This window comes from Phoenix dactylifera, chromosome 13 (genome assembly GCF_009389715.1).
Source record: "Phoenix dactylifera cultivar Barhee BC4 chromosome 13, palm_55x_up_171113_PBpolish2nd_filt_p, whole genome shotgun sequence".
Classification (NCBI taxonomy): Eukaryota; Viridiplantae; Streptophyta; class Magnoliopsida; order Arecales; family Arecaceae; genus Phoenix; species Phoenix dactylifera.
Genome location: NC_052404.1, coordinates 9356489 through 9371441, shown reverse-complemented (window position 1 = coordinate 9371441; position 14953 = coordinate 9356489). Strand labels below are relative to the sequence as shown.

General features: G+C 40.9%; 2 protein-coding genes across 2 annotated transcripts; both read left to right on the top strand.

Annotated features, from left to right (window-relative positions):
* Nucleotides 1–641: 641 nt before the first annotated feature.
* LOC103696438 (PRA1 family protein B3-like) lies at nucleotides 642–1615 on the top strand. The gene has a single exon (XM_008778066.2). The coding sequence runs from the start codon at nucleotides 674–676 to the stop codon at nucleotides 1319–1321; it is 648 nt and encodes a 215-aa protein (XP_008776288.2). The 5' UTR covers nucleotides 642–673; the 3' UTR covers nucleotides 1322–1615.
* A 9297-nt stretch (nucleotides 1616–10912) lies between these two features.
* LOC103721516 (probably inactive leucine-rich repeat receptor-like protein kinase IMK2) lies at nucleotides 10913–14413 on the top strand. Its single transcript, XM_008811767.3, has 2 exons — nucleotides 10913–13069; nucleotides 13580–14413. Exons 1-2 carry the CDS (start codon nucleotides 11137–11139, stop codon nucleotides 14227–14229), a joined length of 2583 nt encoding a protein of 860 aa, XP_008809989.2. The 5' UTR covers nucleotides 10913–11136; the 3' UTR covers nucleotides 14230–14413.
* Nucleotides 14414–14953: the final 540 nt, after the last annotated feature.

Sequence of the window (14953 nt, the reverse complement as noted above, 5' to 3'; positions counted from 1 at the left end):
TTTGGCTCCCAATACTGCTTATTTTTAGGGATTAAAATTATAGAGGTAGATTTTTAGTCATTACTTGAAAAAATTCTTTCAAAGCAACAATCCTAGAAGCTCTTAAAGAAAACAGGCTGTAAATCATCGAGACCGAGGGCTCCTAGATTATTCTCAATCTCCACTTTTGTAATTGGAACAACCGATGAACTATTCTCCTCTGCAATCAGCATACAGCATATTTGGGATTGACGGGAGCTCTAATTGCACGGAGGGAATTAGAAGAGTCCATTTCTCCAAGAGATAGCACCAAAAATAAAACTGATTTCAGAATCTAATTCAGTTTCATGGACCACTTCATAATCTGAGCCATTTTGGTGATTTGATTTCTTCCTCTTCCTTATGATGGTAGATCCCCTTCAATGAGCTATCTCGCACAAGATTTCTGTCTCCAAAATATTAGATGCGTAGAAGATAAAGTCATGAATGTTAAAAAAAATAGGGATCGACTCGCGATGGATGAAAAGCAGATTAGGAAAAAAAAAACTATGAACTGGACAAAATTGACACTGCTTCATTCTTGGTTCGAACCAATCGAAATCCATTATGCGTGGGTATAATAGATCCTTTTAACTAGGCCAAAACCGCTTCCTTCTCGCCTTCCAAGTCAAAACCCCAGTCGCCTTCTAGTCTCATGGCCTCCTCCGCCTCGCCGCCCCTCCTCCCCCTCTCCACCGGCCAATCCGCCGCCGGCGCCGATGCCACTGCCCCGATCTCCACCCCAGCCTCCCGCCGCTTCCTCTCCCGCCTCTCCGACTCCATTCGCCGCTCCCTCGCTAACCGCCGACCCTGGTCGGAGCTCATCGACCGGTCCGCCTTCTCCCGGCCGGACTCCCTTGCCGAGGCCGCCTCCCGCGTCCGCAAGAACCTCGCCTACTTCCGCGTCAACTACCTCGCCCTGCTCGCCGCCGTCCTCGCCCTCTCCCTCCTCTCCCACCCCTTCTCCCTCTTCGTCCTCCTCTCCCTCCTTGCCGCCTGGTGCTTCCTCTACCTCTTCCGTCCCGCTGATCCCCCGCTCGTCATCCTCGGCCGCACCTTCTCCGACCGTGAAACCCTCGGCGCCCTCGTCCTTCTCACCATCCTTGTCGTCTTCCTTACCTCCGTCGGATCCCTCCTCATCTCCGCCCTTATGGTCGGCGTTGCCATTGTCGCCATCCACGGGGCCTTCCGGGTGCCCGAGGACCTCTTCCTCGACGACCAAGAGCCCGGCGCCGCCACCTCCGGGTTCCTTTCCTTCCTCGGCGGAGCCGCTGCCTCTGCCGGCCCTGCGGTCGGCATCTGATGTGGATCTGACGGTCATGTGGTTACATTCATTGAGGTTGGTTACGTAGGGCATTCCCTTCTCTCCCCATTACCTTGTATTGGTATTTGGTAGGTAGGAGAAGGAAGATATTCTTGGAAAATTAGGGTTCTTTATGTATATCCACGGATGATTGGTTCGAGAGAGGTATAGAACTCTGGATTCATGCAACTTTTTTTGGAATTGTTCTCCGAGTGCATCAGTGGAATTGTTTCAGATCTATTGAAGAATCTTTGCTGATATGTATTAGTCTCGTTAATCCCTGTGTTATGCTTTGTGGGAAAATTTTGGTGCTTTTTAATGTGGTTGTTCTGGGAAGTAAGATTAGACCTGGCTGTTTTGTGTTTTGTACTGTAAATTCATGTTTCTATACTTGATATTTATTTTATATGAATATCTGAGATTAATCACTGGAAATTTCAGATCTGGGAGCAGTTGATAGGGATCTTAGAGGTCGTTTCCGGGATTTGAAATCCAGATCTTGATCTATCTGCTGTCCAGCCTCCTATAATTTGCTTAGAGATGAAAATAATTTTATTGGAACTTACATAACTTCCAAATGTTTTATGGTATATGCTCAAGTTTTTTGAGATAGTTCTAACTCTTTTACTGCTGTCTATCTGACATACGACCAATAGGGCCTTGTCTTTTGTTATCATGTTTAAGTGATCATGACCTTTTTTTGTTGTCTAACCTTTTAGAGTTACGGATTTATTTTTAACTCTGGATTGCGAAATCAGAACATTCCTATGAAAATCACTTCACAAAATTTATTGTTTGTATTAAACTATGATATTGTCATTTTTACTGTTATGCAAATAACGGACGGCATTTTAGATACCCTGATGCTTATCTAGTGTTATCAGTCATAAGACATCTAGCAAACATAGGTTTGGAAATTTGTGTCAAAAAATAATTGATGATTATTTATTTTAGTAGGATTAGAAGTTGAAGGAAGTTTTTGTAGTACGTTATGGGGTCCTTTATCAGGTCATGGGAAAAGAATGTCCAAATTATGTTGCATCAGTTACTAAATATGTTTTGAGTTTCCTATGTATAATCAGTTCTACTATTCTGCTTCGTTTCTTCGTTTTGATTTTTCACTTTTCCATGTGTCATGTTTTGGATTTCAAAATTTCTAGATGATTAACAAGAAAGCATAGTTCTCAATAGCCTAGGCGTACCCTAGGCGATGGACCTTCCTAAAGCTTAGACGATAGCCTATGTGATGAGGTGACTACCCAGGTGAGGTATTTTGTACAAAATTTACAAATAATATATCTTCATATATTTTAATTTTTGATTAAAAATTGTGTTAGTCCCAATAAACCATCCATATAACATGATCCGAAGGTACAATGGTAATAATTAGTCATGAGTTTTACTTAAACATAACACTTCAAAAACTTTCGCAATTTTATTGTTCGTTCTAAACTTATAGAACATAATGCCATGGTTGTCTTAGCAACATACAGAAATCATATTAATTTTACATGGTGCTACTACTACGACAATAGTAGTAACACTAGTATGTTACTACTTACTACTATGATTAAAGTAATGATACTACTATGTTACTACAATATAAAAATTGTGAAAACAAAGCATAATACAAGAGAAAAAAAGTAGGAGATTGATTTTTTTTCATTTTCCTAAAATAAAGAAAATACAGCACAACAAAAAGAATAGAAGTCAAGGTAAAACTACAAAATCCCCCAATCTATATGCCTGCTTCAAACACATTTTTATATTCTATCTGATTCAAGCACATTTTTATATTCTCAATCCAACTCAAGCTAAAATGCAGAACACAAGCCAATATAAAAATTAATGCATCATCAATCACTAGAAAAGATCTAAAAACTCTCAATAACATCAACTGTAACTCCAATAGAAACCAAAAAGAAAAACAGAAGGAGAGAGGGAGAGACAAGGAGGTCGATAGAATCTCCGACTACTACTATTGCTGCTGCTGTTGCTAGCATGATTTCTACGGCTGCTGCAGCTACTCCTAATATTGCTACTGTTACTGCTTCAACTACTACTGTTGTTGCTCCTATTGCTGCTGCTGCTATCATTTTGGTAGAAAACAGGGGATGTAGCCCTGGAAATGGCTCGTCCTTGGGATTAGAACTAGGGCTCTATAGCTAGTGATCGTGAACCAGATACTTTGTTTCTAGGGTGGACATTTTGGTTCTTGGTTTTTTGTTTGATCATCTTTTGGATGGTTTGCCCTGAAGTATGCTTGGGGTTGTGGGGTGACCTCTGGCCTTCATTTTCCTCTATGTTCATCTTTTTTATTGAAGGATTGGTATTGAAGGGCACTCTGAGTAGAAATGAAGAAGGGGAGTTACGTAATAAAGAAATTTGAAAAATCATGAGCTGACATTTGTACAGGTTTTTTCAACCCAAAGATAGTAGGGGATGGCTGGCAAGATTCATGGAAGGGTGAATGAAGGGAATATGCTCTTCTACAGTGCTGTGTGATTAATGCATACCAATATAGTTGTAAGGGAAAGTATATTAGTCATCGGCAACAACACTAAGCATAACTGAGGTTATGATTATTATAATCCTTGGAAATGTGTAAGAGTTTACATAGATGACGATACAAGAGAGATGATTCCGAGATGGATGATGAGTGTGGCCATGTGGTGTTATTGTTTAAATCCCTAGAGAAGAAGGAGAGGGGAAGACTGCTATCTTTGTTGACATCATGAGTAAAATGGAATCAAATTTATGCATCAAGGGAGAGTAAAATTGGATTTTAGTTTATCAATTCTTATCTAACGCATGTAATAGGTTGTTAATTGGTAACACATCTCCATTTTCATTCAGTTCCTTGTGAGTTAAAAAAAGGAATCGGCACTTTCATGAGGTTGGCCATTTCAAAGTCCATAATACCATCTATGATATAGGTTTAAGCCATACTTTTCGCATCAACATTCAGTTCCTGATTAGTTGAGGAAAGAAAATGGTTAACCTTTGTCTTTATAGCTAAAGAATAGTTATGTCTATGATGCATGTAACTGTGGCCCCTGCACTTCAGGATCTTAAGAAACCACAATTTAGGTCATGAGTCTTTGAACTTCACTATCTCAAAAAGAAAGTCTACCATATTGAAATGCTGACTCATACAGCTTTGACTTTCTCACATGGTCTAGCATGGAATTTGAATCCAGTTGTGCTTTCTATAATTGAGTGTAGTGGACTGGTCAAAATTTCAGAAAGTCACACTAGAATGGAACTCTTTATTTGGCAATGGTACCTGAAGGAATGCTGGATATGGTAAAAAGATGTGTCATAAGAAATTGGTTTTTTCCCTTAAAGGCAAAATTTTGTGAAACAATATTCGGTTTAATGTTATGATATGCAATACTTGGATCTAGTTTTTTTGTAAAAATATCTGAGGGCATTCTTTCCTCTTTTTTTTTCTTTTAATGGAGAGACTCAGCTAGGACCTTTTGGAAGAAGAAAAGTGAGAAGAGCTATACTCATTTGGTGGGTTCTCTTTTGATCTTCCACTTGAAAGGGGATCTGCCTTTTTGGTTTAGAAGGGAGTGCAATCTATTCATCAGGGTCATCGAAGAATGGCGCCCCATAATGCCCATGTATAACACACAACGATATTGTGGTTGCTTTTGTTTATATGACAGCTAGTAGCAATTTGGTAAATGAAATTGCAAACATGGTTGTGAGATGGTGAATTATTGGGTAGTAGATGATGAGCTTCGCTAGTTCTCTATCCTTAACTTGTGGCATTGAATTTGTCAGAAGTTTTTGGTAAACTAATGTTTATCTGAATATTGTAAGAATCCTGCCGCGCAAAGCAAGCCATGGTTCTCCAACGAGTTTTGACAGGGTTCTGGTCTCCCAGATAATCAATTCAGACTTAGACTTATTTTTGGATTTTTTTTTCACATTTTAGGTCAAGACTTGACTTCAGACTTATTTTTTCCTATCAGGAGGTGAGTCTTGTCTCTGGAGGGAGAGGAGACCCGCGAGGGTGAAGGAGGCTCCCCAAGCCATTCAAGCGGGAACGGCCTCGTCAACCTTGAACTTGGCGATGAAGATTTTGTCTCCAATGTGGAAGTACCCATGAAGTGGGGAATGTCCAAAGTAGAGGAGACATGGCATTCAGAGTCAACATTTACATGAATCACAGCCGCCTGCTTGGGCATCATTGATGCCGGGAACAAAATCATCCCGAGTGAGCTGATGGCCTTGAGAAGAGTAGACTTGTGTCGGTATTTTAGATGCATTACGAACTAGGAAGCTCTGAAGTTGAGGTTGTGAGGGCGGCCACCATCTTTAATTAACCAAGGCTTAGAGGAGAGGGTGAAGAAATCACCGCAGAATTAATTAACATTTTTCTGATTCATTTCCTTTGAGGTTTAGGCTCCGTTTGGCAGAGTTGTTGGCGGTAGAGTTTTCGAAAGTACAACTTTTTGAAGTAAAGTTTTTATAAAAAGCTATGTGCTGTCTGGTAACTAAATTTTTAGATTGTTGTGAGACTTTAATCTGTATTTGGTAGATAAACTGAGAAAATATTTTTCGTATGACAAAATGACTATAAAGCAAATTGCATTAATATTATACAACATAGCATAATAAAATATAATATGTATTAATATATAAATATATAATATAGTATAATATTACTATAATATAATATAATATTATTATAATATAGTAATATAATATTGCATATTATATCATAATAATATAACATAATTTGATATTATATAACATAATATATCAATGTATTATAATATAATGTAATATTATATTATATTTATAATATAATACAATAATAAATATATAAAATATTATAATTATTATTATATATTATTATTATTATTATTTGTAATTATTATATTTTATCTTGAGTATTTTGGTTCCAAAAGAGAAAAATTTATAACTCAAAATAGCTTTCTGATGGAGCCTAAAAGTGCTTTTTTGGAGAAGCTCTAAAATAAAATTTCTTTCAAAAAGCTGTTATTTTCGAATATTTTACCAAACACCTATGTTGTATCTAAAAATACTTTTGGATAGCTACAAAGTGTTTTTTGGCCCTTCAAAAGCTCTGCCAAACAAAATCTTAATGAGTTTACCAAAAGCACAAAAAGAGAGTGTAACTTATTGGACTATGGAACTAAAAAAAAAAAAAGCTCATGGTTTTTTTTTTATTTTTTTGTTATGACGGGCTATTTATGTTATTTTTATATGAGTACAACTAAAAAAAATATATATATTTTGAAGTGTTTTTAAAGTCGATGTCAGGTTAATAGATGAGCCTTGTAAAAAAAAAAAAAAATTGTCTCCTCTCGTCAGTCTCCAGATATCCTGCAGCATATCGTGAATATCTATCCTCCTGTTCGGCTTCCGGATTCATTCGATTAGTGTAGCAGACATCCGTGAGGGGAATGAAATCAGCTCTCAAGATACATCGTGACGTCCATACGGCCCTCGGGACTGAGTTACCGTCCGCAGACTGCAAGCCTAGAGATCGGGGATGAATTAAGACACGACAACCTTCCGAGCCCTCGCAGATCTGGGTCGAAATGACTCGATTCTGTCTGCAATTCTGTGTCCAAAATGGCTTTAGTGACTCGATGACTCGATTATGCTACTCACGGTTCTATAGAACATCTTATGAGGACTCGCTCGACTGTCGACACGTGTCGGGCCTATGCAGACTCTCCGCTTCGTAGCTTTCTATTAAATTCTTTTTTTTTATTTTTTTCCGGTATAGTTGAAATTAAATTCTTCTGGGTCATATTGTTGGTCTTAAGCTGGGGAATTAAGTGTAAAAAATCTTAATATGTTTATATATATATATACCTATAACTATATATAGAGACATAGGTATCGGCTAAGAAATAGTTTTCTTGGAGCTCTTTGAGAAGAGATTTCTTGCGGTCGTTACTGTTGTCCACAGTAAATATTGAGAGAGAAGGGGGGAGCGAAAAAAACCAAGAACGACACTGAGCATGAGACAGAGGAAGAACCACGAACGACACCATGCACGACAGAGGGATGATGGTTCCCACAGTGGAGCTTGATCCCTCCGGGTACACGTTCAACCTCGAAGACAAAGAACTGATCGAGCATTATCTTGGGTCCCAAGGTGCACAGAGAGCAACAGTGTCATCTCAGTCTCATCCCCGAGCTCGACGTGCACACCACGGAGCTCTGGAACCGTGGAAGCAAGTTTAATTGCACATATCATCTCCATCGATCTATCTATCAAATTCTTGCATGCATGCTTTTCTTGCTGCTTCTTCTGAGCTAATTAACATGGATTCTTGCACTTGCATTGCATGCGCATAGTTGAATTCAGGCATGGGAGGAATAGAGATGCGTTCTTTTGCTTCTCCCCGGCGACTCGTTTCGACGCCTCCAATGGCGGGCTGCTGCGCGGTGCTGGCAACGGCATATGGCACGCGCCTCATCCACTGCAATGGTGGCAAAAGATGACGAATCTCAAGTTTATGCTACGAGCAAAGGACGGTGACAAATCTGTGGCCACCTCTTGGACAGTGCATGAGTACTGGCTTCTTGATTCTGTGCTTTATCGCATGCAGAAATTAGGGACGAGGCTGAGCGATGGCCATCATCTGTCATGCCTCGATGACAGTTGGGAACTTTTTGACTATTATCTGATATGTTTGATTTGTGCGATCTAATTAAAGAGGAATGCTTGTTCTTCTGCCGAAAGCAACGTCTACTGGAAAAAATATTGGACATCTTGATCTCGATTTTAACCGACCTTCTTGACTTTAGAATATTTGAGGTAAATAACTTAAATAAATCTGAAGTGCGGTGCGGGTATGCCGATACTGTACTTAATGCATGATCAGCGTAATTGCCGCAGCGTGTTGCTCGCACGGAATGGTTACCATGTTATAAACATAATGCCAACTATTATCCTATAGTTAAAATACGTCGCGCCAAATTAGGTAATAGATCTATATCCTACCCTACATAAAGAGGTGGCTCAGGGATCCTCAGGTAAACTCATTTAAAGACTCCTCTCTACAATTTTTCTCTCTTCCACATTGCTGCTTTACTATTCTGATTTAAGCATCGGAGAGTCCTCGCCAAAATTTTTTTAGCAATTGGACTTCTTACAGATTAGTCTTGAAGGCGACTAGTTCTTCCTCACATCGGTCTCATCCAACCTCACTCAATTTGGTTCTTACTGACCATAAAGCGGGCCGAATAGCGTGTTAGCCTCGGCTCAGAATTTAGCAGAAACATGTTCAATAATTATAACTAAGAACACTCAAAAATCCATTAGGGGTCTATTATGCATGCATGCAAAAAAAAAAAAAATCAAGCTCATTGCTAATTCGGCAATCCATAATCAACCAATCTTGTACGTGGCAATAAATTTCATGAATTGCACTGATTTTCTCTTGCTATGTGGTAAGAGAACTATTCATGCATGCATAGCATAAGTCTTGCAGCATTACTCCAGAGCATTGAAATGATTAAAGTGAAAAACATATTTTGATGACTAATATGATTCCATGAAAAGTCAGCCATCAGGATTTTCCCTTTTTAAAACACCAATTTATTTTATTACTAAATTCCTCCTAATACATGATGAATGTGAATTGTTTTAAGAAAAAAGTTTTTTGCATGAATACCCTTCTAAATATTGGATTTTGCGTGAATACTCTTCAAAAATTGATATTTGCATATATATCCTTATAAAACTCTGTTATTGTACAAATATTTCTATTATAACGGTTGTATTAATTAAAATTAAAATTAAAATTTAAAATGACATTATTATTCTTACTCGCTCCCCCTCCCCCCCCCCCCTTCCCTCCTCATGTATCGGGATCTTGATCACGGGCGTTCGCCTGCGGGCAATCGCGAGAGACTGCTAGAATGTTGGAGCTTCATAACTTGTCGAGTGTGCTTTGAAAAGTGTGTTGATGGATGGCTATGATCCGATCAATCAATAAGACTTTACTATTCAAATATTTATCACTTTTTATGTTATCTAATAACATGCTCTTCTTTTGTTACTCTAAAGTAATATGTAAAGTGGGAGAAACAATAGGAGCATACAAAAAGGTAATTACGGCGACCGCTACTGTCATTTAGCAGTCAAAAATATCATGCGATACCACCACCAAACTTAGTTTGGATGGTACATCCTCTTGCCACTTTATTAACTTGATATTCTTGTACAATAAGTGTTAGGCTCGATTTGCTTGGGAGCTGGACTTTGACCCAGTTAGGGAATGTGTATATGGTAGGGGGTTGGTTAGAGCTTCTCTTCGTTAATATATATGTCATTAAACAAAAGTCCTGACTGCAAATCGCCATACCTTCAATGAAAATTTTGTAAGCTAGGGATTGGAGGATTGGGATTTAAACTTGGTGGTGGTTGAGACAGCCAATGGAGCAAAAAATAATGACTTTTTTGCAGGTCTTAATTTCGTGGTTGTGTAGACCTTGGGAGATGATATTCTCATAGGAAATAATAATACATTTACTTTTTGAGGGTTTTTTTGTAAATAAAGGAAAATAAGGATCTCATCTCATGTTAGAAAGGCTTGTCTTTGGGATTACATCTCTTGCATCCTTAAAATTGACCATTTGGCGGTTGCGATCCTTCGACAACCCGACCAGCTTAATATAATGAAGGGCTCATCCTCCAAGAGCTCCATCTATGAAGGCTACCATTTTTTTTAAAAAAAATAATAGATGCTATGCACATAATAAAATATAATTATATTTTTTTAAAATTGTTAATAAAAAGTTATTCCAATAAAAATAATAATAAACATCGTAGGAAGGACTTGGATTTTTCAATTTCTGATGAAAAGCCATATTCTATGGCAGGAGGTCAGAATAAATATAAGATAGGTTGAAAAAAATGCAAGCTGCTAGGTAAAAACACATGCATTTACTATTTATTATTCTTTATAAATAATTAGAATGGAGAAAAAAAAAGAAAGAAAAAAAAAGAAACAAAACAAGTGAAGAATAGTTTAGGATTAAAACTAGACTGGATGTCAGATAATTAAATTTTATGACCAAAAAATCAAAAATATTAGTAAGCATATAAAAAATCAAGTTAATAGTATATTAATATTATTATATATTTTTTATTATTTTTTTTAATATAATATAAAATTAAATAAAATTAGATATTTAAATACTAATTAAATAATTTTATATATATATATATATAATAAATATGATTATAAATATAAATATTAGTTAGATGCTTAAATTTTTATAAATATACAGATAAATTTGGATGCTAAAGTAGTTTTGAGCGGATGCTAACCTAGCCCCTTTCGCCCGTTGAACAGCCAAAAAGGATAGCGGATTTTTACCTCGTTCCGCCAACCGAGCAGTGACGCTTTAATTACTGTGTGGAGATCGGGCATCGATGCCGTTCCCGAGCCGTGGGACCCACGGATAAAATAGCCGTTGGAGAAGCACCACCGGAGAGGCTACGCCCGTTTCATTTCCCTCTGCCGACGCAAGGAAAACTAGCCGTTTGCCTCCACACAAAAAATGGCTCCCTGAACAAAACCATCTGACTCGCCTAGTTTGTCTCCCCAAGAATAAGATTCCCTCGTTTAAACCCATTCCTTCATCTCTCTCTCTCTCTCTCTCTCCCCCGTTCTCTCCTTCCATCTTCTTCGTTCCAATAGGCGAAAGTAGCAGAAGAAAGGGAAAGGAGTAGCATTCTGGACCAGTCATCTTCTTCCTTAATTACTCCCTTTGTTTTTTGGTACAGCTTCCTTACTCCCTTCATCGACATGGATGATACAGCAAGACAATGCCAGATTTCAAGTGGGGAGAATAGAAACGTGAAGTACCAGAGCTCCAAGTCCAGGAGAAGCCCATTCGGAAAGCTCTTCCAATGGGAGTGCCTGTTGGCCTTCCTTGGCATTCTACCATTCATGGTGATTAGCCCGGTTTCTTGCCGGGCTTGGGATGGAGTCATCATCACCCAAGCCGACTACCAGGGCCTCCAAGCCTTCAAGCATGCATTGGATGACCCCAGAGGGCTCCTCAGGAGCTGGAATGGCACCGGCCTCGATGCCTGCTCCGGCGCCTGGGTGGGGATCAAATGCGTCCGCGGAAAGGTGATAGCTATCCAGCTGCCATGGAGGGGACTGGGTGGGCACATCTCCGAGAAGGTTGGCCAGCTCACCGCATTAAGAAAGCTAAGCCTCCATGACAACTCCCTCGGTGGCCAGATCCCCTCGGCGCTCGGGTTCCTTCGTGATCTCAGAGGCGTTTATCTCTTCAACAATCGCTTCTCGGGCGCCATCCCACCTTCCATTGGTGACTGCCTCGTGCTCCAGACTCTGGATGTTAGCAACAATTTGCTCACAGGAAGTATTCCCTCTTCCATATGGAACTCCACAAGGCTCTACAGGCTCAATTTTAGCTATAACAACCTCTCAGGAGTGATCCCCCTCGGCGTCACTCACCTCCCTACCCTCACATTCCTCCACCTTCAACACAATAACCTTTCCGGTTCCATTCCTGATGCTTGGGGAGGGAGGGAAGATAACCAAGCCTATCAGCTTCGGACGTTGAATCTAGATTACAACTTCTACTCGGGAAGCATTCCCATTTCCCTCGGCAAGTTGCCGATGCTAGAACAAGTTACTCTTAGCAACAATAAGCTCAATGGAAGCATACCTGAAGAAATGGGGACTCTTCCGAGGCTGCAAACTCTAGACCTTTCTCATAACTCCATCGGAGGAAGCTTCCCTCCATCTCTCTGCAACCTTTCCTCATTACTTCAGCTCAACCTTGAGGGCAACCACCTTGAGAATCGGATCCCAGAAACCATCGATAGGATGAAGAACCTTTCAGTCCTCTCGCTTGGGAGGAACCAATTCGATGGTGAGATTCCGGCCGCCCTCGGGAATATTTCCAGCCTTTCTCAGCTGGACTTATCGGGGAACAATCTCAGCGGACCGATTCCGGCCTCCCTCGATCTTCTAACCAATCTCACTGCTTTCAATGTCTCCAACAACAACTTATCTGGTCCGGTCCCCGTTCTCCTCTCCGAGAAGTTCAATTCCAGCTCTTTCAGGGGAAACATCCAGCTCTGCGGGTACAGCATTCTGGTCCCATGTCCTCCTCCCCCTCATCCGAATGTTTCTTCTCCAACGATCTCGACGGTGCCCCATCACCACCGCAAACTGAGCACCAAGGATATTATTCTCATAGCTGCAGGGATTGTTCTCGTGGTTCTATTTCTACTCTGCTGTGCTCTTCTCTGCTGCTTGGTCGGACGAGGGGCTGCTGCTGCGAGTGATGAGCGCGCAGCTGCCGGAGCGGGAGCTGGGACAGGCGAGAAGCCGGGGCCTGCGGCGGGGGGAGCTGAAGCAGAGGCAGGAGGGGACGCCGGGGGGAAGCTCGTCCACTTTGATGGGCCGCTGGCATTCACGGCTGACGACCTTCTGTGTGCGACGGCGGAGATCATGGGGAAGAGTACCTACGGGACCGTATACAAGGCGACGCTGGAGGACGGGAGTCAGGTCGCGGTGAAAAGGCTAAGGGAAAGAATGGCAAAGAATCAGAGGGACTTCGAAGCGGAGGCGAGCATGCTCGGGAAGATCCGGCATCCGAATCTATTGGCTCTCAGGGCTTATTATCTGGGCCCCAAAGGCGAGAAGTTGCTGGTATTTGACTATATGCACAAGGGAAGCCTCGCAGCTTTCCTACATGGTAAGCTCTTCTTTGAATCCAATTTTAATCTGCCACCTTTTAACCAACTCTAATGGAGCTGCCCTATCAGACCACCTTGTCCTTCTAAATATCTTGGTTTTTTTATTCTTTTCCCTTTCTCCAGTTACCAATAGATTACTGCATTGTATTGCTAACCACATGAAATTAATTACGTACCTCATTATTTCTGCTTCATATAGCCTAAATTGTACGTGCTTTCGATCTCCAATTGCTAGTTTGCCGCTTTGCATCTTTTTCTTCTACTATATGAGGCTACCTTAAATCGTTCTTGTTTCTTTTAGCCTAGATGGTACTCACCTTTCACACATTTGATTAAAGTTGGCAATCCAAACTCAAAGCTTAGAAGCAGTGTGTTATCGCTAGAACTGGACATTAAATGTTAGTTTTGCGTTAAACTCCTTGAAGAAAAGTAGTTCTGAGATTAAAGACTTTTGATCATCGATTAATATATCATTCGTTCTATTTGTGTTGCTTGTCGTCGATCTGCAGCTCGGGGCCCCGACACACGGGTTGATTGGCCGACGAGGATGAGCATAGCCATGGCGGTAGCGCGTGGCCTATGCCACCTTCATGTCGACATGAAGATGATCCATGGCAACCTAACGAGCAGCAACATCCTACTGGATGAGAACACGGATGCCAAGATCGCCGATTTCGGCCTATCCCTCCTCATGACCAGTGCCGCCAGTTCCAGCGTGATTGCCACTGCCGGCGCACTCGGCTACCGCGCTCCCGAGCTCTCCAAGCTGAAGAAGGCCGGCACGAAGACCGACGTCTACAGCGTCGGAGTGATCATGCTGGAGCTCTTGACGGGAAAGTCCCCCGGAGAGACGACGAATGGCATGGATCTACCTCACTGGGTGGCGTCGATCGTGAAGGAGGAGTGGACAAATGAGGTGTTTGATCTGGAGCTCATGAGAGATGCGGAGGCCGGGACGACAACCGGGGATGAATTGCTCAACACGTTGAAGCTGGCACTGCATTGCGTGGATCCTTCTCCGGCTGCCCGGCCGGAGGTTCAGCAAATCCTGCAGCAGCTGGAGCAGATCAAACCGGAATTGGCTGCTTCTGCGGGCTCGTCCGTTGAAGAAGGTGGCGGCGGCGCCACCGCGGTTGAAGCGTCTAAATCCGGTGATTAGGTTGGTTGGTTTGGCTTCTAGGGGGGGGGGGGGTTATTCTGGATTCTTTTGTTCCTGATTAAGTTCTGGTCGATGGTTGGGTAGGTATTGGGTTTAAACGCTGAAACCTGTATATATGTTCGATGCTTAGGACAATTATTTGTTATTCTTATTAATGTTTGCAGGGTTGCTCTCTTTATCACAAGATGATGCTGGAGTGATTGAACTAAATTGATAACAAAAAAATAGCATTCAGGAAATATGTTCGATGCTTAGGACAATTATTTGTTATTCTTATTAATGTTTGCAGGGTTGCTCTCTTTATCACAAGATGATGCTGGAGTGATTGAACTAAATTGATAACAAAAAAATAGCATTCAGGAAATATATGTCTTAGCAAGTGAGTAGACATGGTCACGTCCTTCACGTATTTCCTGCTGTAGATTGTTTTGGATGCAACTGAATGATGTGATGGCAATAGTTGATGGTTGCCCGCGATTTGGATGCCCAGCTACTAAACAAAGGGTGCAGAAGAAGGGGGAAATAGGCGAAAGGAGGACTCTACAGTAGCTTGGATTAGAGTTTTTTCTTGTTCAGACTTATTAACCTCCAATTCCCTTTGTCCTTATTGCAATGGTCTTGACCATCCTTATTCTTGGATAAAAAAATGAAATGCAGTTTGCAAATACAAATCTAAAAGAAAATTTGGACTGTACTAATTAATCATATAATGCAGAAAAATATC